This window comes from Cnephaeus nilssonii, assembly GCF_951640355.1.
Source record: "Cnephaeus nilssonii genome assembly, chromosome: 17".
NCBI lineage: Eukaryota > Metazoa > Chordata > Mammalia > Chiroptera > Vespertilionidae > Cnephaeus > Cnephaeus nilssonii.
The window spans coordinates 8311316-8336499 of record NC_137088.1 but is presented as its reverse complement, the minus strand read 5'-3'; the positions used below and the strand labels follow the sequence as shown (position 1 = coordinate 8336499).

General features: G+C 57.2%; 1 protein-coding gene across 1 annotated transcript in view; it reads right to left on the bottom strand.

Moving 5' to 3' along the window:
- Positions 1-24905, bottom strand: part of VIPR1 (vasoactive intestinal peptide receptor 1) — a 28155-nt gene extending 3250 nt beyond the window's left edge. The window contains exons 1-10 of the mRNA XM_079794757.1: positions 24728-24905; positions 13747-13855; positions 9353-9460; positions 6460-6566; positions 5283-5383; positions 4827-4962; positions 2545-2698; positions 1992-2052; positions 1715-1784; positions 1230-1321 (exon numbers count right to left, since the gene is read on the bottom strand). Coding sequence (XP_079650883.1) covers positions 1230-1321; positions 1715-1784; positions 1992-2052; positions 2545-2698; positions 4827-4962; positions 5283-5383; positions 6460-6566; positions 9353-9460; positions 13747-13855; positions 24728-24805 — 1016 coding nt within the window. The 5' untranslated portion in view covers positions 24806-24905. The remainder of the gene's footprint in view (positions 1-1229; positions 1322-1714; positions 1785-1991; positions 2053-2544; positions 2699-4826; positions 4963-5282; positions 5384-6459; positions 6567-9352; positions 9461-13746; positions 13856-24727) is intronic.
- Between the last annotated feature and the right edge of the window lie 279 nt (positions 24906-25184).

Genomic DNA, 25184 nt, shown 5'->3' with positions numbered 1-25184 from the left:
GACCTGGCAATGACCAGCTTTCTTTGCTGCGGATTCAAGCCCTTTCGAGTAGTTGAATGTTGGGAAAAACAAGGCCCGCAGACAAAAGTAGAGAGTGCGGGTGGGCAGGCCTGAGGTCCTACCCCCTTGGCAGACCGCCGCCCCCTGCAGGGCCTTCCCTGCAGCAACTGGGAGAAGCCCCGCCTCCACACCCAGCAGCAGAGGACGCCACCCTGGGAATGCCCATCTCCGCCTCCTCCGTGAGATCACAGGAGTCCAGAATAGAACCCTCACTCCAGCAGCTCAGGGCGTTCTAGCCGGGAACCTTAAAACCACAGCACAGACTCCCCAAGGAGAAGCCAGGCCAAGAACATTCTAGAATCCCAGGACTAGAAGGCCCTTGCAGGATGCCCAGGCTTGTCGTGTCTGTGCAGCGCTGATAATCTCCTGTTCCCATCTGTGGGCTTGCAGACTCCTCCTCACCTTCCCACAGACACCCTTTTCTTGTTTCTTTTGTTCTGTCTTCAAGCCCATTGTTCTCAGGAGAACCTGCCCGTTTCTCCAAGGCCGCCCAGGCACAGGGAACAGCCCTCAGACCCTGCTAAGCCAGGAGCATGGCCGCTGTCCCACGGACACCGTGCCCTCCCCCTGCCATGCGACACACTCCCAAACTCTCGAGTGGAGGGAGCGTGTGGCATTTCCTCACTTGTAAAACAGGAGCCGTTCAGAGGGGACGGTGGGGTGAAATGAGATGATGAATGGAAACCCCTGGCACATGCCTGGCATGTGAACTGCAGATGTTGCTATTATTACTGGCAAGTCCCGAGTCCTGCATATGGCTGTCTTGTTGGTAGGTTGGGGGCTCCCCAGGGCAGGGCATTCATCAACTGCATTTACTGGCCCCTTTCCTGTGCCAGGCTCATGCCAGGGACTGGGCACTCAGTGTGGACAAGACACAGGTTATCTACTGCCTTCTGCAGCACCCTGGCTCGGCAGCAGATCCGTACCTGGGTCAGATCACCTGCCAGCTAAGGTGACTGCAGGAGAAGCAGACGTGGGACTCATGAGCCTGGACCCGGTGGGGCTGGGGCAGAGGACACTTGTGGGCTGAGCCAGGCCATGGGGTAGAGGTGGGCAAGAGCAACGTGGCTTTTTGGTGACGCTGGAGGGGGGCACCGAGGAGACGTGGGATGCTTTGAGGACCGGGCATGGGGATACTGGGAGGGCCAGGGCACTGGCGTCACACTCACGAGTACGTGCTATTGTCACTCTTCCCGACGTTTGGGGGCTGCAGTTTCTGAACCAGGATGCGGATGATGCGAATGAAGAGGATGAAGTTCACCTGGTGGTGGTAGGCCAAGGTTGGGTAGTCAGAGAGAGAAGATTGTCCAGCTCCCTGGGCGGATGGCCCGTCTCGTCCCTAGAGCCCTGCTGCCCCCCCCCCCCCCGCCCCCCTCCATCTTACCTGTCCTCTAGCTCTCCCCGCTTTTGGGCAAGTCATCTGGGAACTCTACTTCCCATCCCTAAGGCCTGGGCCTCCCAATCCTTCTTCTCTACTCTAGAGGAAGAACGCATCCCTAAGGCCGTAGGGAGAGGGGCAACCCTGCGTTAAGCCTTGGGAAGCCTAGGTTTCAGTTCTGACCTAGACTGGAATTTCCTGTGTGACCTGAAGCAAGCTGACTACCCCATCTGGGCCTCGGTTTCCCCATCTCTAAGCGGCGGGAGGAGGTCTTACCAAGATGGAGGTGAGGATGGGGGCCTTTAGGATCCACCACAACTGTGAGGTATTGATGGTGTCCCAGCATCTGGGCAGGGGGTGGGAGGGGAGCATGAGAGAGGTTGTCCTCAGCCAGACAGACGGTCAGCAGTTCTCCCCGTTGTCCCCAGCTCTGCCCCCGGTCCCTTCAGAGGCATGGGCCCAGAGTCTGTTGCACCCAAGCCCCCCTCATCCCACCCAGGGGCTCTGCCCCAAGGGATGGCAGCCAGGAGGAGGGGGTAGGGTGACAGCTCACCCATAATCCTCAAAATGGATCTTGGTGATGGTCCACACCATGGTGAAGGTGCCAGGCACCCCTGTCAGGGCCGGAGGCGAAAGAGAGGAGAGGGCATGGGAGGCAGGGAGAGAGGGCATGAGGGAGAGATGAAGGAGGAAGAACCAGAGAGAGGGAGGGAGAGAGAACAGGGTGGGTTACTAGGGCTGCGCCGTATGGTTGCATCGGTTGTTCACTGTGCTCTATTGAGGATTGAAACTTGTGTGTCTGAGGGGCTGTGCCCACCCACAGGGAGAGTCTTTGTCAGCCCTGTGTTTCAAGGGCCGAAGGGGACGTGGAAAGATGTTCCTAGAACCTGTCTGTCCCACAGCTCAGCCCTGGTGCAGCCTCGGGGCACCTGCCCTGGGTCACACATTTAGGGGACTTTTATCAACCCTGGGCTAGAGACTTGCAGGTAGGACCCACAGTCCAGCAAGACCTAAGACTGTAGGCTGGGTCAGCACCCGCCCCTTAGTAAGCTCCCCCAGCCTTGTCTAGTATGTCCCCAGCCTGGTATCCCTCCCCAGAACCATACCCCAGCCGATGAGTATGTACCCCCAGAAGTACTTCCGCTCGGAGAAGAAGGAGACTACAAGCAGGGTGTGCAGGTACAGGCCCTCCACCAGCAGCCAGAAGAAGTTGGCCATGACACAGTACTGGAATAAGACCACCGCGGCCTTACAGCCCACCTGCAGGGAAGGAGAAGAGGGGTCTCATGGGGGCTAGCCAGGGGCCCCGCCTGCCCACAGCCCTGTCTGGGTTGACAAACACAGTTGCTGTACAGCCGACTTAATCTCTGTTATTTTTGCATTATCCCCTTAAAAATATACTCAGTGGTTTTCCAATTATCCTTGATTTGAGATCATCTGATGGTTTGGAATAAAATTGTGGTTTTAATAATCCTAGCAATTTATCATCTTATCTATTTATCTATCCACCACCTACCCATCCAACCATGCATCTTCCTACCTATCCATTTATCTACTTATTCACCCACTAGACATCCATTACCTACTCACCCATCTATCTATCCATCTACCATCCATGCAGTCACCCATCATCTATTCATCTTTCCATCTATCAACCCATCCACACACTCACCTATCTATCTCTCCACTCATCTACCTATCCACCCACTAGACATCTACTACCAACCCAGAGACCTAACCATCTATCTATCTACCTGTCCATCAACCTGCTCATCCATCCATCCATCCATCCATCCATCCATCCACCCACCCACCTATCTACCCACCCCCCCTACCATTATCTATCCTTTCTTTTTCTTACTTTATCCATCTATCCTCCCACCTCCTCAGTCATCCGCACACCTATTTACTCAGCCATCCATCTACTTACCCATACACTTAAACATCCCTCCCCCATTCATCTTATTCCAATTAGGACTGAAGGTGGCTGGAAGAGGTGTGAGGGCAATTCTTGCTCCCATTTGCAAGAGCCCATTGAAGGTGTGGGGATGTGAGCTCTGGGCTGTGGAGTAGGCCCAGATACGAGTGTTGAGGAGAGATGGGGACTGACAAGAGAGAAGTGGAGAGGAGAGGAGAAATGAGGGGAAAATGGAGAAGGGAGGGATGGCTATTCCTCCTGGGGGCCAGAGGAGCTGGTGAAAGAATGGGTTCCCCAGGTAGGTGAGGACAATGGAGGAGTTGCAGGTCACCCCTGCGTAGGGCAATCAGGGGCTCTGGGTTGATCAGAAGGTCTCCTGTGCTCTCCTAGAAACAGTCTCCCCTTTCAGATCAAGCCCAGCCACCTGTGAGCCAGAGCTTAAAGCCACCTCCTCCAGGAAGCCCTCTAGCATCTATTCCTCCCAGTACCTGGAACGCAGGTTCCCTCTCTTCCTTCCTGTGCCCTTGGCTTTGAAACATCCTCAGAGAACAGCCTACCTTCCGTTGTACACTTGCTTTACAAGAATAACTCAGCTCTTTAACAGGACAGTTTATGTGCGTTTCTCCAGCCTTCGATAAAGCTTCACGGAGCTGCTAATGAGTCGGGAAGCCAGTCTCCACAATGACCCTTAACCCGTGAGCAGCTGGCGGCTGCAGGCGGCTCCCCAGGGAGTTCCCTTCCCCTAGTCGAGATGCCTGGGATTCCACTGGCACAGGTCAACTCTGGGGAGAAGGTACTGCTCTCCCCTGAAACCATGCACTGTGTCTGCCATCACTCATGGAGCTGGGGCATGGCTGGGAGCCGGGGCTGGTCTCCAGCGCTCTGTCCGAGCTCGAGGACACTCCTGAGCTCAGATTCACCTGCAGGCGGACCCGTCAGGAACAGCGATGAATTCTTAGATGCTCTGTCAATTTCTCTTCTCAAGGAAGCCCCCGAACTTACTGATGCCAGGGGAGAACAGGAGAGGGGGGCTGTGTGTGTCTGGACTGGCTCCACATGGCAGGGGGGTGTAGGAAGGGTGGCGTGGTGAGCAGAGCCCGGGTTTGCCGATGGAAGAGGGTAGAGTTGGAAGCAAGCTTGGAAGTCCTTGTACAGATGGGGGAAACTGAGGCAGGGAGTTTCCTAAGTCACATGGGGCGTTAGAACAGATGTGAGACGGTGGCTGTGGGCTCTGGCCATGAAGTTTATTTCCCATCAAGGAGAGACGTTTCTCATTGGTGGGGGCAGGTCTTTGAACCCCCAGATGGCTGGGCACCATCTCCCAATGTGGGGAGAGGAGAGGGATTCAACGAGCTGCCAGGCAGGGTCAGGTGGGGGGTTGGCCATCCATGGAGAGGAAAAGAGGGTAAAAAAGAGAGAGAGAGAGAGAGAGAGAGAGAGAGAGAGACAGGACAGTGGCCAGGTCCTCACCACCGAGGCCTCGGAGCAGTCGTCTGACTCGCTGCTGTCGAAGAGGATCAGGTCCTTGATGAAGACGGAGGCTGCCCTCAGGATGAAGGACATGAAGAGGTGCATGTGGATGTAGTTCCGTGTGCAGTGGAGCTTCCTGTGTGACATGGGCAGAGCTGGGAGGCCGAAGGGGCCTCGGACCCCCACCCTATACTGTCAGTGCTCTGAGCAAGGGTATGGAGGAAGGAGCACGTGGCCCAAGTGCTGGTCCTGCCCCAAAGGGGGGCCCTGACCCAGGTATCCCTTCCCCGACTGACCGACCGACTGACCGATCCGACCTGTGGCAGACGGGCCTCCAAGTGCCTCGGCCTCCAGGTGTCTCAGTCCGGAGCACAGGCCCCGCCCGCTGGCCCCCTATCCCCAGGTGCAAGGCCATTCTGTGGGGATGAGGCTCGGACAGAGGAGGCTGGACCTTACCTGAACAGGCTCAAGATGGCCATGGCGACCAGAAGGGTGGTGAGGGACAGGCCGTAGCCGATGGTGTAGCCGGTCTTCACGGAAATGTAGAACCTCTTCCGCTGTTGGTAGAGGGAGGTGGTGAGGATCTTCGGTGGGGGATGGGGTGAGTGCACCTCGGGGCATGGCAGGGTGGGGCGCCCTACACCTCCTGCCTGCCCATCCCTGCCTTGGCAGAGGAGGCTGAAGCCCAGGGCTCCTAAGGGCAGCTGAGCTGCCCCCTTCAGAACCCAGACCCATGACGTCCCAGTCTGCACCGCGGAGACAGGACTGCCTCCTGGGGTGGGGGTTGACTGTCATCGCCCTCTGCTCCTTCATGGGCGATGTCAGGGAAGGAGAGAGCGAAGACCTCACATGCTCCATCTGTCCATGTATTCTTCAGTCATGGTCTGGCACCCCTCTGTGCCAACTCAGTGTTCCTCGGGAACCAAGGCTGCTTGCCCTTCAGCCCCCACCCCAGGACTTCCCTCTGTGTGGGGAGGGAGGCACGCCGGGCACAGAGACGGCAAAGAAGACACTGTGGGTGATCTCACATTTGGGACTCTATCTGAGAAGGGTGTCTGGGGCGGGGCAGATGTCATCACAGACACACAGATACACACACATGGGCTCACACACCGGAGCAGGGGGGGCCGCTAACTGAGAACGCCAGTTACACCCCAGCTCCCCATCAGCATCCCTGCCTGGCTCCTCACAGTGACCACCCATGCTTCCCCCGCTCTGGGCAGATCCCTGAGGGGGCGTCCTGTCCCCGTCCCTGTTTCTGACTGACGGTTGGTTCCCTCCAGGACCTGCTCCTCATTTTCCTTCCCCATGTGACAGGGAGGATGGTATCTCCCTCCCTTGTCATGCCCAGGGCCGGAGCAAGGTCCCACCAGGCAATGGGTGGCCTGGCCAGGGGGTGCGGCTCCAGCTTTTGCTGCTCTGAGTCATCCTCATGAAAGCACCCTCACCAGGGGAAGCCAGGGGACAAGCCCCTGGAAAGGCAGGCCTGACGCGGGAGGAGGCGTGGGGAGGGCAGAGCCCAGGAGTCCTGGCTCCCACGCAGCCTGCAACCTCCACCCCTCGGTGGGAGAGAGTGGAAGGAGCCGGGGCGGGCTCAGGCACTCTGGCGGGGGTGGGGTGCACTGAGGCCTACCTCGTCCAAATCTGGTTCTTTGCCAGCCATGCCACAGGCAATGGCGTAGGGGCCAGGCTCCATTTCGGTCCAGCCCTCGTCCGTACAGCTGCGGCTCACGTTGTGGCCTTGGGGGAGGAGAGAGGTTGAGGCCAGGAGAGGGGCAGGTCCGTGGAGGAGGCGTGGGGCCTGGCTGTCCCTGCCCTCAGCCCTACTCCCGCAAACCTCTGCTGTGTCAGACTCCCACCTAGACCCCAGGGCATCATGGGGGAACCTGGGGCAGGGAGAAGGTCCCCCTCCCCTCATCCCTCACACGCCCCCCCCCCCCCCCCCCCCCCCGCTTCCCCGGCTGCCACGGCATTCCTGGGCTCAGCCCTGCCCCTTGTCATGTCTGAACCTGACCCCAGGTGCAATATAAGTTCTGATCCTTATCCCAGATAGCCTGGATCCTTGGCTCTCTGCATGATCCCTGACCCTTGCCATGAGCTCAATGTTGACCCTTGTCACAGGGCCTGGTGTGGCAGATGACTTCTTGGTCCTATGAGTCCAGACAGCAGCCCTCTGGCCTGTCCACTGCTCCTGGGCCAGCCTGCCTGGGCCTCTGGGCCTGGGCTTCCTCCCACACCTGGTGGGGCTCGGGCGAGGAACCACAGGTGAGGCAGGAGGCGGGCGGGGTTGGGGGACACCTGATAATGGTGCCGATCTCTAATCCGCACAAATGGAGAAGCAGGGAGTTCCTGGCAGGGGAACCTGCCCAGGCAAAGGCGTGTGCAAGGGGACTCAAGCTGCGCAGGATCTTGGGGCTGAACCACGTGGATCCTGGGGCTCCAGGCAGCTTCAGGATGTTGGGGGCAGGGCGAGGGGAGGAGGTGTCCTAAAGAACCCCTTAACACAGACTTGAGTTTCCTCAACCAAAATAGCCATCACACTAAAAGAGGCTCTTCAAATAGTTGAAGGTAAAAACCAGATTAAAGGCATGCAGACCACGACTTAGAGGTCTAGGCCCCCAGGTACATTTTGGTACCCGCTTCAATGAGTGGCCCGCGCCAGGCCCAACCCCACCCAGGTACTCGGACCCAGTTTGGGAAAATGCTTTCTTCCTAACCCTCTGCCATCTTTATCTTCCGCAAGGTCTCTTCCGCTCTCATTGCAGAACCGGGTCCCTTCCAACCCTTCCAGGGAGAACACGTCTTCCCGAGTCCTGGTACCCAAGGCATCACCCCGCCCCTGCACGTCCCTTCCTCACGAACTTCCCTCTTTGGAATGTAAGGCCAGCTGCTCACACCTTCTCCATCTAGTTGCCCAGGAAAGCCCACCCTGTTTCCTTTACGTTTCCAGCCCCTAACCCGGTCTCCTAGTTCTCTCCGTCATTTTCAGAGACACTTGCACAGCCAAGGAGAGCTGAGCAGGCTGCTGCCTGCACAAGGGCGTCAGGCTGATGGGGACGGGGCTCAGTGTTCCTTTATAACTCAGCTTGCCACCAGGTGGGTCTGGGAGAGGTTGGCTCTGTCTGGGGAAGGGCAGCCCTTTTCTCATGGGCACAAAGGCACCGTGTGGGCCCCGGGATTAGTCAGACGGTGGGCTGCAGTCCAGGTTCTCCAGTGAAGGAGCTGCTTTGCTAATCCCAGCAGGGCCAGAAGGAAGAGCTGTCAGGAGGAATGCAATTAGCGGGCGTCAGGAAGGGACGCAATTAGTGGGCGCTTCCAGGGATCCAAGAGAAGGCTGGGTGCCAGGCTCTGCTGATGGGGCCTGGGGAGTAACTCATCTCCCACCTGCCCACGGGCTGGGCTTCCCTGGAGGAGTGCTGGGCTGGGTGGGTGCCATCTGGAATAGGACACGCCTGTGATCGCTCCCAGATTCTGCAGGGAGGGCATCGGGGTCTCTCCATCATGGCTGAGGACACACCCCTGGGGGGCAAAACTGGCCTGCCCCAAAGAAACCATGTGGTCCACCTCCCGTGCCTACTTTACAAACAGGGAAACTGAGGCCCAGAGAGGAAGAGGCCACCTGGGGTGGGAGGTGCCCAGAGCCTTTGTGCGCACCCTTCGAATCCTTATCCTACGTCCTCCCTGCCGCTGCTCCAGTCCACCTTGTCCCACCGGTGTTGATGCTCTCCGGATGCTCCCCCAACAGGATCTTTGCGTGGCGGCTCCCCCCACACTCCAGGTCTTCAGTTCCCGTCCCTGAACATCTGCTTTACGTTGCACCCCATCCCCCTTCTCCCTCCCGGCACCACTTACCATTGAGGACACGTGTGTCTGTTTTCTCGCTCAATGTCTCTCCAACTAGAACGTTAGCCCCCTGTGGGCAGACGGGGTGGCTGTTTTATTGCCCCGCCCCCTCCACTGCATGTTTGTCTAGCCCCGTGCTGGGCATGTTAGTAGGTGTTGAATAAACATTCACTGAATGGAAGGATGGCTGACGGACCACATTATGCCGTTAGCAAGAAAGCCCACTTCCTCAAGAGGCTCCCCTTTTCTTTTCCACCTTGTAGGTGAACGTTCATGTAGGCAGAACTCGACCAGGTGTGTGAGCAAGGCCATGTGGTGGTTTCATGGAGCTGGAGAGGGCATTGGCTCCAGGCAGCGAAAGACTGAATCAAGAGCCGACCGGGACAACGGAGCACGGAGCCATGATTTAATTAAGTACCTGTCAGTCCATCAGTTATTAATTGCTGAGCAAATATTTAGTGAGCCCTTCCCACATGGTTATCTTTGTGTGAAGAGTTAATCAAATCCCGTAAGTTCTTCAAAGACCTAGGGCCAGAGCCTCCTCTTCCAGGAAGGCGCCCTGATTGCTCCGGCCCCTTTGACACTCTCCCTTTCCTTCTCATTTCCCCGGGGAGGTTGAGACTCCACTCTAGTCCGCGCCACTTGTGCCACCCAGCTGCCTCGCTTGAATGCGGGGCTCTTACCTTGAAGAGGGTGGATTAAGTTGTAGATGAGGGGACAGGCCAAGACGACCACCTGGCCCCGAGGGGTGGCTGGCCAGCAGGTGATGTTGTCCCACATCTTGCTGCAGCCTGTGGGGTAAAGGCAGGGGACACGTGGGTCAGCATGGCCACCAGGTGCCTCCAGCCGCTCTTCTTCCTCCTCCTCCTCCTCCAGGCTCCCACCTCGCGGAGCCTGTGGTCTGAGAGGGGAGGCACAGCCCTGCTCAGGCTGTACAGGGCCCGTCCTGACAGGGAGCAAGGAGGAGGCAGACTACAGCTCCATGGTCCTCCTGCAGGGAGCAGAGTGCCCCGGGGGTATGTGGGACAGCAGTGGGGGATTTCTTTGCTGCAGATTGGGGGCCTCACCCTGCATTTGATGGGCAGGCGCCAGCTCCCGCATGGCCCTGCACAACGATGAATTGCAGAGCTTCTGCAAGACTTTCAAGGGAGCCACTGGGCATGGGCATCGGGGAGATCCCGTGGTAATGACCAGAGCCTGGACTCACTCCATTTCCCACACAAACACAAGGTATTTATGGCACGTCTAACATGCGCGGTTTCCCCGCAGTGCAACTGCTGAGTAAAGGGAGAGAAGGCTGGGCTTTGGCGCTTTCTGGACTTCACTGAAAGTTGTTTAATGTTTTGGGAAGTCATGTTCCCTACAGCAATGCTGCCCGTGACATCTGAGCCAGGGATGCAACCACCGACTATACCAACCTGCACCCATAGCTCTCCCATTCCCGGAGGTTACATTTATAGGTCCAATCTTCTGATCTTCCCGTGGGATCGGGCCTGGCTTTGTTAGATGGCATTTAATGATAAATTACTGTCCTTCCTTCTTTTATGTTATAATTAGAACATCATTTTAAAAAATGAATGTGTGGCCCTAGCTGGTTTTGCTCAGTGGATAGAGCGTCGGCCTGAGGACTGAAGGGTCCGGTTCTATTCCGGCCAAGGGCACATGCCCAGGGTGTGGGTTTGATCCCTAGTAGGGGGTGTGCAGGAGGCAGCCAATCAATGATTCTCTCTCATCGTTGATGTTTCTAGCTCTCTTTTCCTCTCCCTTCCTCTCTGAAATCAATATATATATTAATATATATATACATATAAATAAAAAATAAAAAAATGAATGTGTCCTGATATCATTTTATAATAGTAAAGGAGGCATTAGACAATATATTTTTTTAAAAGGAGGAGTTGTTTATGGTGGGTTGATGGGTATATTGGGGTTCAGCTAGTTCTTTTTTTTTTTTAATATATTTTATTGATTTTTTACAGAGAGGAAGAGAGAGGGATAGAGAGTCAGAAACATTGATCAGCTGCCTCCTGCACACCCCCTACTGGGGATGTGCCCGCAACCAAGGTACATGCCCTTGACCGGAATCGAACCCGGGACCCTTGAGTCCGCAGGCCGACGCTCTATCCACTGAGCCAAACCGGTTTCGGCTCAGCTAGTTCTTTTTTTTTTAATATATATTTTATTGATTTTTTTACAGAGAGGAAGGGAAAGGGATAGAGAGTCAGAAACATCGATGAGAGAGAAACATCGATCAGCTGCCTCCTGCACACTCCCCACTGGGTATGTGCCAGCAACCAAGGTACATGCCCCTGACCGGAATCGAACCTGGGACCCCTGAGTCTGCAGGCCGACGCTCTATCCACTGAGCCAAACCGGTCAGGGCTCAGATAGTTCTTGAGGAGTCTTCATAAAACTCACAAAGCAACACGATGCGCCCAACTCAGCGAAATTGTGAAACGTGATGGGGGTGGTGGTCGGGGGTGAGTTCAGAGGAAATCCTGCATCACAGGCTGTGTTTTAGCCCGAGACCTGGGGGCGAGGGGTGCACAGTGGGGTCTGGAAGAGTCTACTTTAATAGGCAGAGGCAAGTGCCATGGTTTTGCCTGTTCAGGGTCTGGGCGCCTCACAGGGACTAGGACTCCTCTGCGTCCCCTCCCCCGAGGGAGGTTTAATTGTCTCTTTGCAACCCTGCCAGTCCCATGGCTTTGTTCAGGAAACCCAACCCCTGAGCCAAAGTCAACGCCAGCTGAGCCAAGCCCAGCCCAGCCCAAGTCCGAAGGTTCCCGAGTTCCCAAGAAGGGGGCCTGGGAAGAAAAGGTGGAAGGATGTCCCCACTTGAGGAAGAGCCTCGGGGGCTGGAGGGGCCGGCCGCGGGGAGGAGTACCTTTCAGGCCTGCAGCAGCCAATGCTAGCGGCCGCTGAGGCCTGAGGACACCTGGACCCCCAGGGCTGGCCCAGGAGCTCAGCCTGCCTTCCTCTGGGACCCTAGAACTCCTGCCTCACCCTGTCCTGAGGCTTCCGTCCTCACTGGTTCCCAGTCCCTCCGTCACTCCTGTGCCAACCTCTCTGGCGGCCACGTAGGGCCAGTCAAATCCTGCTGGCCATGCAAGACCATTCATAACGTCAGTCAACACTCCTGGAGCCTTTGTAAGTGGGAGGAGCTGCTCTCCCCCTTTCAATGAAGGACTTACTTAGCCGTCCCATTTTAGAGACGAGTTACTGAGGCACAGAGCCATTAGGGAACTAGCCCAGGGGCGGGAGGGCTTGCTCCCTCTCCAGCAAACCTCTTGCTCTCCTGTGCTGAATGGCTGGATGCTGATTCTCTGGGGGAATTTTCTCTATGGGGCTCTCTTTAGCCTCCCGGACGGACGGCGCTGGGCTCCGCCTCCACCAGAGGCAGCCCAGAGGAGGGAGACCAGGCCCTGTCCTTGGGGAGGTCACACTTGGCCTCAAGGAATCTCAGTGCCAGCAGGCTGGGCGGTGAACTGTGCTGGGCACAGGCCAGTGGGCAGGGCAGGGGAGCCAGGGAGGAGAGGCCGGCAGGGGGACGTGGTCCGGGGAGCTTCCTGCAGGAGGCAGCAGCAGGGTCTGGAGCAGAGAAGAGGTGATGGCCAAGAAAATGCTGGGCGTCCGGAGGCCCGTTGTCCTGGGCGGGGCCTGGACGTATTCTCTGTGGGTCCACCCAGGGAGACCCCTCAGGCCCCACCACGTGTCACCAGGCCCACAGAGACACAGGGCCCAGGCTGGCTGTGTGTGCCTGCTGGGGGCTGCCACCTAGCAGGAAGGAAAGATCAACCAGGAGCCTGGGGTGGGGGATGGTGAGGCAGAGTGGGGACCTCTGCCAGGTCATTTCATAGACCTGTGTGCACAGAGAGAGACACCCTGACTGACAAGCACTCCCAGTCACACAGAACCACAGACACACATGCAAACATACATACATGTATGCTCACTTGGACCCGGAAAGACCAGACACAAGTAAACACAGGCACAGAGACATGACTCGGACACATATGCATAGACATGACAGCGTATCACAGACATTCACACTCACACACACACACAGCACACCAGGCAGATACACCTGGGCACGTCCAGGCTACACAGACACCCGCTCTGACGCACAAAGACACTCCGAGTCAGACATGGAGCTCAGACCCCAGAGGCACAGAAACAGAACCAGGCAGACACAAGCCGGGCACACACCTGCACCTGCCACTGCCTGAACCTGCGCAGAACCCCACACAAGGTCACGGGCAGACTCACTGCCCACTGACCCATACCTGCCCTCCTCTGGATCCCTAGCTGGCTGCCTGGTGACAGGGTGTTTGCTGCACCTGACAGGCGCCCTGTGCCAGCAATGACCTCATCAGGATCACGAGGGTGGCCGGCCCTTGGGGCCTGGGAGGGATGCAGGGGGGCTAGAGTCTGGGGTCCAGGCCTCTCTGAGCTGTCCACGATCCGGATCGTACTGCTGGGGCCCCGCTTCCATGTCCCGGTGGGAGTATTGGCAGTGGGCAGTACCCCCGGACCCAGGCTCAGTCTCAGGGGCTCAGGAGACAGGAGGCCGCCCCTCCTTGGGCTGGGGGAGTGAAAGCTATCGGCAAGGCTACTCACACTCACTGATGGTGCAGGAGGAGAGAGCCTGGGCACCAGGGCCAAGAAGGAAGGACCCGGAGGGGTCACATAATTGTCAGCCTCAGAGGCGGCAGGGCACTGGGGAGCCAGGAAGACATCACCCCACTTTTCCTGGAGAAGAGGGGTAGGGACCTCCGAATGCAGAGCTGGCTGCACTCACTTTTCTGAACCCCAATTTGTATACTCTCCTTAGGAAATAGCTGGGAGCTCCCCAGACTTGGGGTGGGTGATGGGAACATGGAGGTCTGTCAGTGCCTTCCTTCTTTGTCTGGCCCCCCAGCTTTTCCCAGCATCCTCTCCTCACCACCCAGCAGCCCCACGGTGCTGCCCCCTCCAACACTATGCAATGAGTGTGATGTGGATCTGGGCTCGCATGGTGAGAAGTGGGGCTCCTTGGGGGTCTGCAGAGCCCCTCTTCCTACCGGGGGCGGGGGCTCACCTGCTGTTTCATTCTCCAGCGGGTCCTCCTCCAGGCACTGCCTGTGCTCCGCCTCGATCATTTGCATGAAGTCACACAGCTCCTGCTTGGAGGCCCAGGCCCAGACGCTCTGCGGGACAGAGACAGGGAGGGGACCGTCAGCTTCGTCCACGGCCCACATCCCATCCACAAACTCCCAGGAGCATGGGTCAAGCAAGGAAGGCCTGGTCACTGGACTGACCCGAGTTCCCGGCTGAACCCCAATCCCAACCTCGACTCACTCCCAATCCTCACCCCAGACCAAAGCGGGACCCTGACCTGGATCTTATCCAAAATGTGTTCATTGTCCCCAAAGCTTGATCTGCCTTGAGGACCCTGTCGTGGCTTCCTGGTGGCTCCCCAGCCGTGCTGTTTGTAACAGCTGTGTCTCTTTGAGGGCAGCACGGCCCACAGCGGTGAGAGGGCCTCTCCTTGGAGCTCAGAGCTGGTCCACGGACTCTCCCATCGTCCAGCTTGGCGGGCCCGCTGGGAGTCCTCTGCCCCGACCTCAGTCCCTGTGACGGGCGGGGCCCAGCTAGTGCTACCTCATTACAGGGGCCGGACCCTGGCCTCCTGTTCCTGGAGCCAGACCTGGGAGGAATCCAGGAGCCTGGCTGCATCTTCCCGCCTGTCCCCATTCTAGGAGCCTGTGCTCAGTCCCCAGGTCACCAGCTAGGAAGGGCACACTAGCCCTCGTTGCCAGACCTCTTAGCTTTTGAATAATTCAAGCTAAGTCAGACCTACTGCTGGGGGTGGAGGGAGAGGGAGGTTTAAGGAAGTAAGGGAAGCCCTCCCAGGATGGCTTGCCACCCACCAGGCCTCCTCTGCCTCTGGAAGGCGGGGAGGAGCTTGAGCTTTCTCATCCCCTCCCCTCCGCTCCCCTGCACCCTACCTAGGGATCAGGGGTGGGGCCAGACCTGTGTGCCAGTGGAACATTGGCACTGGAGCCAACATGTAAGTAGGGGTGATGGATGCCTAGGATCAGCCAGAAAATTCAGGTCTGGGGAGCCGTTGGGTGGGGAAGGGCGGGTGAAGGCCTCCAGGGAGGAACTGCCGGGCCGGTGGCAGCTTCTGCCTGTCTCTTTGGCTTTAGGGAAGTGGCTGCTGCCCCTGGGAACCCCGTATCAGCTTCCTCATTTCTGCTTAGGGAGGGGAACGTCACCGTCCCAAACAGGGCATCGGGGGAGAGTCCAGCAAGGCTGTGCCAGAATCAGATTCTCAGTGTGTCTTCCAGCTTGTCCGCCCCGCCAGGGGACAAGGTCTTCACCTCCCTCGGCCTCAGTTTCCCTGCAGGCTAAATGGGCCTTAACTACCTCTCCGGATGACTGAAAGGGTTCTTGTAGTGGGAAGACACAGATTGGAGGAGTTCCTCCTTACTTCCTTTCTTTAAGAGGGTCCCCCATCTAGCCAGTAGGCACCAAGGGTGTGACTTTGACCACTGTTCTAAGTGAGTTGACCCCCCTGAGGGATAAATGCCTTGGGTGCCAGTGAGCTAGCTCTTCCCTGCTGCAGGGAGGGGGGTCCAAGCTGAAGCCTGACCATTCAGTGTCCAAGGGCCACACGGCTGAGTCCCTTCCCCCTCAACAGCTCTCTCATCCCCTGTTGAAGGCTTGGTGGAGCCTCATGGTCAGAGGTCCCCAACTTTCCCAGTACAGCACCACAGCTGACCACGCCCAGGTCCGAGGGAAAGACTCCTTTGTCCAGGATATCTTCCAGACTCCCCCGCATCCAGACCTCACTCGCCCACGTGCCACAGGCCTGGGAGCCACAGTGACCTTGGCTTCCATCTTGTACCATTCGCTTTACCAGCCAAATGGAGTAAAGACATTAGCTGGTCAGTCATTTAAAACTTGGCACGTTGAAAGTAACACGGATCTGTTATGGAGAGGATGACGTTATTTGTATAACTTTCAAAGAAAGGACATGAGCCTTCCAAGGAAGTGCACTGTGATCCCTCTTTGGCGTCATGTGCTTCCGCTCTTGCCCATAGGGTTATTCAGATGAAACACTCCAGATGCTCTGTCCTAAGGGATCTGTGGCTGGCTCAGGCATGGGAAGAGGGGTGGCCAGATGGATCCCAGAGGTGGCCTCTGGAAGAGGAACCTGGGGACTGGCTACTCCAGGTTGGGTCCCACCATCTTGCTTGCTTGGAGTTTCCAAAGTCCCTTCCCAGCCTTGCCTGCCTCTCCTTCCCATGCCTACCTCTTATCTCCCACAACACGGATGGTAGTGGATCTATTGTTGCTGCCTTCTACCATCCTTTACCCTCCTCTGGTGCCATGTCCTCATCTCTATCTGGGAAACCACCTCCTTTCCCACTCCTAGTTCATGGGTTCTGATGATCTCCCTTCTAGGGAATCAACATGTGACCAGACTTGAGCCAGGCAGAGTATTCTCACAGTGTCTGGCACATGGCCCAAGTCAAAGCCAGGACGCTCATTCCTGGGACTCTGGATTAAGGAATTAGGCAAGTGGATTTGTTCTTTTCCATTGGACTGGAAACCTCAAGGGATAAAAGGGCTGGAGCTTCTGCTACCATCTTGTTGCCAGGTGGAACACAATGCGGTAGGGCTTTGAGTGCCACACAGCTCAAAGCAGAGTAGAGAGACGGAGAAACACTGGGCCCTCTTGACATGATCGGCTTCCCTGGGCAGCCGTGCCTGAACCCAGCCCTGCTTCCGGCAGCATGAATCAATACCTTTCTTTACAACTTGAGCCAGCTGAGTTTCTGTCTCTGTAACCAAGAGTCCAGACTTGAGCCCTGAGGACAGGACAACGGATGCCCTCACTTGCTGGGCCCTCTTAAGCGAGGGTGTGGCTGTTTGACCAATAACATTTCTTTTCCGATCACTGAGGGCTTCAGAGGATGCTTGGTGACTCCTGCCTGCCATCGTAGGGTGGAAGGATGTTGGGTCAACTTCTCTAGCCAGTTCTGCTGCCCCCCCCAGCAGCTCAGTCACTGAGCACTTCTACACAGGGAAGTAGGAGCCCCCAGAGTAACCCCGGATCCTGCGGTGTCTCTGAATAAAGTGGGGGGTGGTCTGGGAAATGAGCTCGGACTTCACCACAATGTAGTTGAGTGCTGGGCCCCATCTGGAGAAGGGTAGAGGAAGCAGGGACCCAAAGAGGGCTGAGGTCACCCAGCAAATGGACATTCCTAGAAGGGACCAACATTTCTGAACAGTGGTCTGGACTACATCAATCTTTCTCCACCATCTCGCCTTGGGCCATCTGGTCAACCATTGCCCTTTGGGCCGAGGCAGCTCCCTCTAGCCCTTATCACTGAGGAATTCAGGCAGACTTTGGACTTCCTCTTCCACTTATTTCCCTACTCTAAACATCCTCATTACCCCTCTGGCCTCCAGACGCACGAAATTGGAAAATTCCCGGCTGGATACAGGCAAGCCTGCTGATCCACGGGAAGGGTTCCACGGTAGGATATAGCTGGGGGGTGGACTTCATAGAGAATGGGTAGTAGAAGTGGGAGGGTCTTTGGGGATGTGTAGGAGGTGGATAATTAGAGGTGGAGTAAGAACATTCCAGAAAGTAGGAGCTGTGTGTACAGAAGCATGGAGGCCTGAAACATGCTGAAAACATTCAAGGGTGCAAGAAGCCTGGCGTGGCTGCAGCAAGGAGCCCTGGAGGCATCAGGAGACAAGTTGGGAGATATTGACAGGGGCCAGGCTTCATCATCAATTCCTGCCTGGACTGGTACAGTAGTTTTCAGTCCCACTACCGACCACCTGAGGGATCTTAATGAAATGTGTATCCCCATCCTCATTCTCCTGCTTCAAATCTCTGATGGTTCCTATGGCCTAGGAGTCAAAGCCCACACTTCAAAATGCATTCAAGGCCCTTCCAAAGCCCACACTTCAAAGCACATTCAATGCCTATCTCGCTCAACTTGTCTCCTGATGCTCCATGTGGAGAAGAGAAGGCAGGGCTTTCCCCAAGCCCTCACCAATTACTGCGCTGAGGTCCAAGTGAGCTTAGAGTCAGCCTGGCCTTGCAGTTGGGTTGAGGCTAGAGAGTTTCAGGACATACTGGGTCCCCAACACCTTCTCCATGACAGGAGTACCTGAGCCCAGAAGAAGGGACCTAAGCAAGAGCAAGGGAGTCCATAGCATCTCTTCAGTCCGGATCCTCCGTGTCCCCTGCCATGGAGTTTTCTGGATGTGGGAGGTGACTGACAGAAAGTTGGCGGGAGAATCCTGGCTCTCCGGTTGGGGTCAAGGATTAACCAAAGCTTGTTAATTCCATCTGCTCAGCTGAGGGCCCTCCTCTCTATCCCCATTGCCAGGGGCTTGGGAGAAACCCTGCTTTCTCTCCACATGGCGTTCTGAGATTTGGGGCAAAGGCTGGGGAGGCTGAAGATGCTGGGAGTTGGAGCTGTTAGATGCTAGGGGCTCAGAAAGACAGGGAGGGCCCAGTTCACATGTTGTAGGCCATCCCCAGCTCCCTCAAGGGGAGCCTGAGACCACAGCCTTGAGTCAGAACCCCCAGCCTCATCCAGGCAGGAGGAGTCAAGGGAGACAGAAGCAGTATGCTGGGGGAGCATTTCTGAGGAGCAGATGGTCTCAGAGGCGACTACAAAGCTGCAGGTTGGATTAGGTGAGACAGGAGGAAACTTCCTGCCTGCAAATTACCGAGCACTGGGAGCCACGGTGAATAAGGGGGCTTTTTCCTGCCGGGATGGGGATGGTTGGAGGAGTCTGGTGATTGGGGAGTAGAGGGTAGGGGGCTCAGGAGTGGTCCCACTTACCATTCCCCCAATACCATCTTGTATCCCATATTTCCTTAAGCCCACCCCAACTGAAATAACGGGGCAACAAAGAGTCCCAGGGGAAAAGTGAGGACCCAGAGAGAAAGGCACACAGGAGCACACCCCAGCTTCCCGGGCCACCCCCTTCGTTTTGGCTTTTGTGTTTGCGTTGGTAAGGAGATGGAGATCTTGCAGCGGATGGGGCGGGGGAAGAGGAGCAGGAAGAGAAGAGGGTGGGGTGTGTGTGTGTGGGGTACACGGGAAGGTAAGGCAGAGCATGGAATGCAGAAGTCACAGAAAGGAGGAGAATCACCCCGGCTTTGCAGAGGGCGTGAGAAGAAGCTGAAATCAGACCTCCTCTTAGCGGGAAGGGGCACAAGGGAGACTTTGGGGGGGGGGGGCAGAGGACGTGTCACCAGGTGATCTGGGTGGTGGCCACACAGGTACACACATGTGTGACCATGCCCGAGCCGTCACTCCATACTTGTGCATTTTACTAATTAAAAACTATCTCGAAAGGCCCAGGGCAGCACGCGGCACCCGCAGCCGCTTTGGAAGAAGCAGTTCCCCTTCGGGAGACAGCAGAACCCAGTCAGGTCCACAGGTTTCTGGAATGCGTCTGTCGGCCACTTCCTGGATGGTGACCTCAGGCCAGCTATCCCAGCTCACCTGCAAATGGGGACAAGGACAGCACCGCCTACTTCCGGGGCTGTATCGTGTCGAGGGTCACATGTAAAGTACACTAGGGGACAACCAAGAAGTTAGCAGTAATTGCCAACATGCCAGGCCAGCCCCTCGTGCCAGACTGGCCTTCCTGGGACCCCAGCCTAAGCCCAGCCTTAATGCCCTGCACAGGCTCAGGCAGTCAGAGTGTCCCACCCACTGACAAGTGGCAGCTGTGCCAGAGGAGGTTTCCAGCCTGGCAGTTCCCCTCACCCCCTACGGTAGTCATTTCTCTCGCCTGCCCTGTAATTTTACATCCTTTAGCCAGTGGTCCGAATCTTCCCCTCTCTGCAAATCCATCGCTTTGCCAAGCACGCCTCCGCCTGGGGAAGGCTGAGTTCTGGCTGGGAGGAGAGTGGAATGAGAACTAGTGCGTGTGGAGCCGGGTAGTAAGGAAGAGGTGGAGACAGAGATGCAGGTGTGGGCTTGGGGCGAGAAAGAGCTTCCCAAGGCTCGCGGTGGTACCAGGACAAGGGCTCTTGCTACCAGAGAATGCAAGCAAAGACGTCCAGCTTGGGGTTCAGCCTGGGCCCATCCAAGGGCTTTTCTTGCAAGGTCTACTTAGGGGCACAAGTCCTTCCGGATTTCTTTGCAGAGGATCACGGTGGCATCCCGAAGCAGGGGGCAGTGGGACTCCGTTTTAAATCCCTGCCCCTTGAGACTCATCTTGGGCATCCTTAGGACAACCCTCAGTTTACAAGCATGGTGTCTGTGGGTGATGTTGGTGTCGGGGCCACCTGCAGTGGGAGCCACAAGGTTGTGAGTCCTCGAGACACCAACACCGGGGTTGCTGGTGACCTCCTTCCCTCCTCTGATGACTCGCTGAGCAGGAAGAACTTGCTCCTAAGACAGCAAGGGGCATGTCCTAAAAGATGGGGACCCTCACATCATGAGCCCCATGAAAGGGGGTGCATATAAAGAAGGACCCTGTCCAGGGAAGCCCCTCGCTCAAGGCTCACGCACCCTGCAGCTTGCTCTGCAGTCCCAACACGACACAGGCAGGAAAGCTCTTTGCAACGAGACCAAAACCCCGGATAATATTGATGCCTGACTCAAGGGTTCCTGCAGAGATCTGAACATTAGATCTTAAGGAACCCTGTTAACTTTGTGAGTTGTGATTGATGGTATCATAGTTATAGAGGAAAATGTCCTTTGGTTTTCGAGATTCATTGTAAAATAATTTGGGGTAAAAGGTCTATATGATGTCTATAATTTATCTTAAAAATACTTCAGCCAAAAAAACAAATGATGCACCCTAGCTGGTTTGGCTCAGTGGATAAGAGCGTCGGCCTGTGGACCAGAGGGTCCCGGGTTTGATTCCAGTCAAGGGCACATACCCAGGGTTGCAGGCTTGGTCCCCAGTGGGGGGCGTGCGGGAGGCAGCCGATCAATGATTCTCTCTCATCATTGATGTTTCTATCTCTCTCTTCCTCTCCCTTCCTCTCTGAAATCAATAAAAATATATATATTTAAAAATGATACCAACATTAATTAAGGCTAAAGATTGTTAAAGCTAATAACGGTCAAACCTAGGAATTGGGAGGGATGAGTGCTAGAAATTCCTATGCTGCCATTTTTCTGATGTCACTGCAAGAAATGGGTATTTCCATGTTTGTTATGCTATTCTCTACATTTCTAGGCATGTTTGAAAATTTCCAAAAAACTCCCACTAAGTTTCATTCTCTTTTTCTGAATATGTCTCAGGTATGTGAGGGTTTTCACACACAGCACAGGTCACCATGTGCAGTGACAACTGCATTGTGTAAGGAAGTCACTCAGGGGAGGCTGGAGTCTGGGAGGTTGAGCAAGAGGGACAGGGAGACAGGGATGGGGCTTTGTCGAGCCCCTGGCCCTATTCCTGCATCCACAGCCAGAGGGACCGCAGTGAGGAGATCGGGCAGGTGGCAGGTGCTGCCCAGGTTGGACTGCCACTGAGAATGCCCACCATGTGAGGAAGCCCATCACCTGTCACCCAGCCCTCCCAGCCATCCGCTACTTTGGTTTGGAGTCTCACCCGCCCCCCCCCCCCCCCGCCCCCGCCAACTGTCTGGCCCTCTTATGAGCATACCCGGTTTCCACGACTCCCACCTGCCCTGGGGACCCCTGGAGGGCCTGGGCAGCTGTGGAGAGTCCCTAAGAGCCTAGAAGTCGATGGCTGGGGCAGCATGCCTATGGCGAGGTGAGGCCTTCAGGAGCAGGTGGCCAGCTACCTGCCTCATAGATGAGTTAGGGCAGTGGTCGGCAAACTCATTAGTCAACAGAGCCAAATATCAACAGTACAACGATTGAAATTTCTTTTGAGAGCCCAATTTTTTAAACTTAAACTTCTTCTAACGCCACTTCTTCAAAATAGACTCGCCCAGGCCGTGGTATTTTGTGGCAGAGCCACACTCAAGGGGCCAAAGAGCCGCATGTGGCTCGCGAGCCGCAGTTTGCTGACCACGGAGTTAGAGGAACCAAGCCTCCCCCAACCCCGAGCCACTCCAGCCTCTGGGGGGAACCTAGGGGCTTCCTCCTTCTTCTGGGGTCAGGCCCATTTGTTCGGCCAACTGAGGCTGTTTCATGATTTCAGGTGGAAGGTTGGCCTCTTTCGTGGAACTCCTCCAGGGAGCCTTCCCTGACTGCTGCTCTCAGAGACCCGGTTCTGGGAGGCCGCACCCCACACCCATCAGGACGCTTCTTCCCAGGTCACTGGCTCTGTTCTTCCGCACCAGCCTGGGAATCTTCCCAGGTCAAGGCCCGGGTCTGCCCCTCCACTGTGGCACCCCTCCCCCCACCTTTCGGCTGGGCATTGCCCAGAGCAGTTCTGCTATCAGGGAGGAGCCCCTGTGCCTGCTGTCCGGGGGGCAGGGGCAGTGGAAGCCTGACGGGTGGCCTTGGGGTGCACTTCCTCCTCGGAGACGCTGCAAGTTTGCTTCCCCTGTTTTTGCTTCCCTCTTCAGAGATTTCCCCTTCCCAGGCTGAGGTCAGGGCACCATAAACAAAAGTGATAAGGCCTTGGGCCTTCAAACTGAACTTTGCAGCTGCCACTTTATGGCTCTGATAACGTTAGTCTCCCCCCCCTCCCCGCCCGCCCCGCCGCCACCACCTCGAGTCCGGCTGGAGCAGGATTGCCTGATGTCCATTCAGTGCAGGAGCAAGTGGCCGGTGGGGAGAAGAAGAGGGAATTGGGGCCTCTCACTCCGGCCCGTCCTCACTCAGTCCTGGCTGAGTCCCTTCTCCTCCCTCTGTGGGCCCAGCCCTGCACTGGGCTGTGGGGGACAGGGGAGGAGACACACCTCAGCCCTTGATCCCATAGGATGGTCAGAAGAGCCCAGGCTGGGAGGTGGGGGGGGGAGGGCGCTGAAGGGTGGGGTCAGAGGTGGGAGGGCTGAGTGGGCTGGAGCAATCAGGGAAGGCTGTCTGGAGGAGGAGCTGGTATTGGGTATAAAGTGAATAAGATGTGGAAAGACAGGGAAGGGGAGGCATTGGAGGAGCCGGACTTGGACGTCTCAGGAGGTGGGGGCAGACGTGACCTAGCATGACAGGAGGCCTCGTTAAAACCACTCTTCAGCCCTGGCCAGTTTGGCTCAGTGGATGGAGCGTCGGCCTGCGGACTGAAGGGTCACAGGTTCCATTCCGGCCAAGGGCACATGCCCGGGTTGTGGGCTTGATCCCCAGTAGGGGGCGTGCAGGAGGCAGCTGATCGACGGTTCTCTCCCATCATTGATGTTTCTATCTCTCTATCCCTCTTCCTTCCTCTCTGAAATCAATAAAGATAAAAACAAAACAAAAACAAAAACCACTCTTCACCTGGGCTGAGAAGCCTCCAGGGATGGGGGAGGGGTGCCAGTGGTGGCCCCAAGATTCCTGGCCTCTCCAAGGAGAATTTGAGTGGTCGGAGCCCAGGGCTGTAAGAGCCAGAGGGTGGTTGGTGATGTCTGGAGGCTCCATAACATGGAGGGGCTGTAAGTGGTACGAGAGCTGTAGGCCAGGCGTCCTCAAACTACCGCCCGCGGGCCACATGCGGGTGTTTTTGCCGTTTTGTTTTTTTTACTTCAAAATAAGATATGTGCAGTGTGCATAGGAATTTGTTCATAGTTTTTTTAAAACTATAGTCCGGCCCTCCAACGGTCTGAGGGACAGTGAACTGGCCCCCTGTTTAAAAAGTTTGAGGACCCCCTGCTGTAGGGTTTTGCGTGCTCAGGAGGTGGGTCTGGTGGCTGGAAGCGGGAGGAGGGGAAGCGCTCGTCAATGGTCATACGGTCTGCTCCCAGGACAGGCAATGAGCTCCCGGTCCCCAGGGTGTGCAAGAAGACATCAGTTAGATGGAAACACAGGTTCCTGTCCTGGTGGAGGTGACAGGAAGGGAGGTAATCATGGGATAGAAGAGACTAGATCAACATACTCCACCCACCCACCAGCAGACCTGGAGCTGGTGTTGCCTGACCTGGAACCCACTTGGGTTTCAGGCCCTGCACAAGCAGCAACCCCAGATTCCTCAAGTCCTGGGGTAGGGGAAGAGAGAAAAATCAGCCTCAGCCCAGGTCTGATTGGTAGGGGACAGGTGTGGCTCCAGTGTCTTTGGGCCTCACTTTACCCATCGGCAATATGGGCCTGAGTAGATTTAGTGTCTCGAGTTCTTCCTTGATGTTAGAGGGAGATGATCCATGTGTCTCCTGCCTCGACTAGGATCAGCCTGGCAGCCTAGGTGAGCCACCCACAGACATACGAGCACACCCACACGTGGGGGCACGCTGGCACACATCAGGGGCATACACATCCCCATGGGGGTGAAGCAGAAGGGACAGGAAGAGGGAGACCACCGCTTGTTGGCGGTTTGCTCCCAGCTCAGCCTTCCCCATGCCAGCGGCAAGTCCTTTCTGGTAACCTCCCTCTCCCCTCACTGCCCATGCCTTCCACCTTTGGCTCCCTGCCTTTCACCCCTGCTAAGCGAGAAGGCACAGGAAAGGTCTGCTGGTCACCCACCTGACCCCCAAAGCTCCTTCCCAGGTCCTGGGGTCCCCGGCGCTGGATCTGGGCCGAGACGTCATTCCTCCACGTAACACACAACGCCCCACAGACACCTCTACACGGGCACCGCGCACACACAGCCTCCCTTCCACCCACCGTCTACCAGACCGCCCATTTCAATCGACCACAGCCCCCGCGCTGCCCCTCCTGAGCTCCCCACTCCACGCACACCCGCGGCCACAACACGGAAGGCGAGTGTGGATGGAGCCCGCTCGCATCCACTGCCCTCCCCCGGCGTCCCGATCGCCGCGCGGAGCGGGCTCCGGGCTGTGCGGTGAGGGACGCGGTGCGCCCGAGACCACTTCCCTCGGGTCCAGACACGGTCCGAGGCGGATCCGGGAGGCGAGACCCCGTGCGCCGTGCCCTTACTCCCCTCACCCCGGCGGCCGCACCAGCAGCCCGTCTCCCGCCGCCCCCACTCCACACCCAGCTGCCAGGATTCTGGGTGGCCCGGCGGACACTCACCGCGGGGCGGAGGGCGCAGGCGAGGGCGCCCGCCAGCAGGCAGAGCCGGAGGGCCGGCAGCGGGCGCGGCGGGCGCATGGTCCGCCTGGAGCCGTGCCGGGCGGCCCCGCGCCGGCAATGGGCGGGCGGGCGGGCGGGCGGCGCACCGCGGTCGACGGCGGGAACCGGGCTGAGTGGCGCTGGCGCGGCGGCCCCGCGCAAAGAGACGCCGCTCGGGGCTGGGGGGCGGGACCCGGGGGCTCGCCTGACGGGCGGCGGGGGCAGCCAATGGATCGGCAGAGGCGTGGCCGCCGCGCAGGTGTGGGCGGGGCTGGGGGCACCCGGCGATGGGGTGTCCCTGGGTTCCCTCGGCCAGTCCCTAGTCTGCGGGCTTCGACCAGCCTTCGCCCCCTCGGACTGCGTCCCGGGAGTCTCGGGACCCGAACGCGCCTCATTCCTCTCTGGCTGGCTGCCAGGT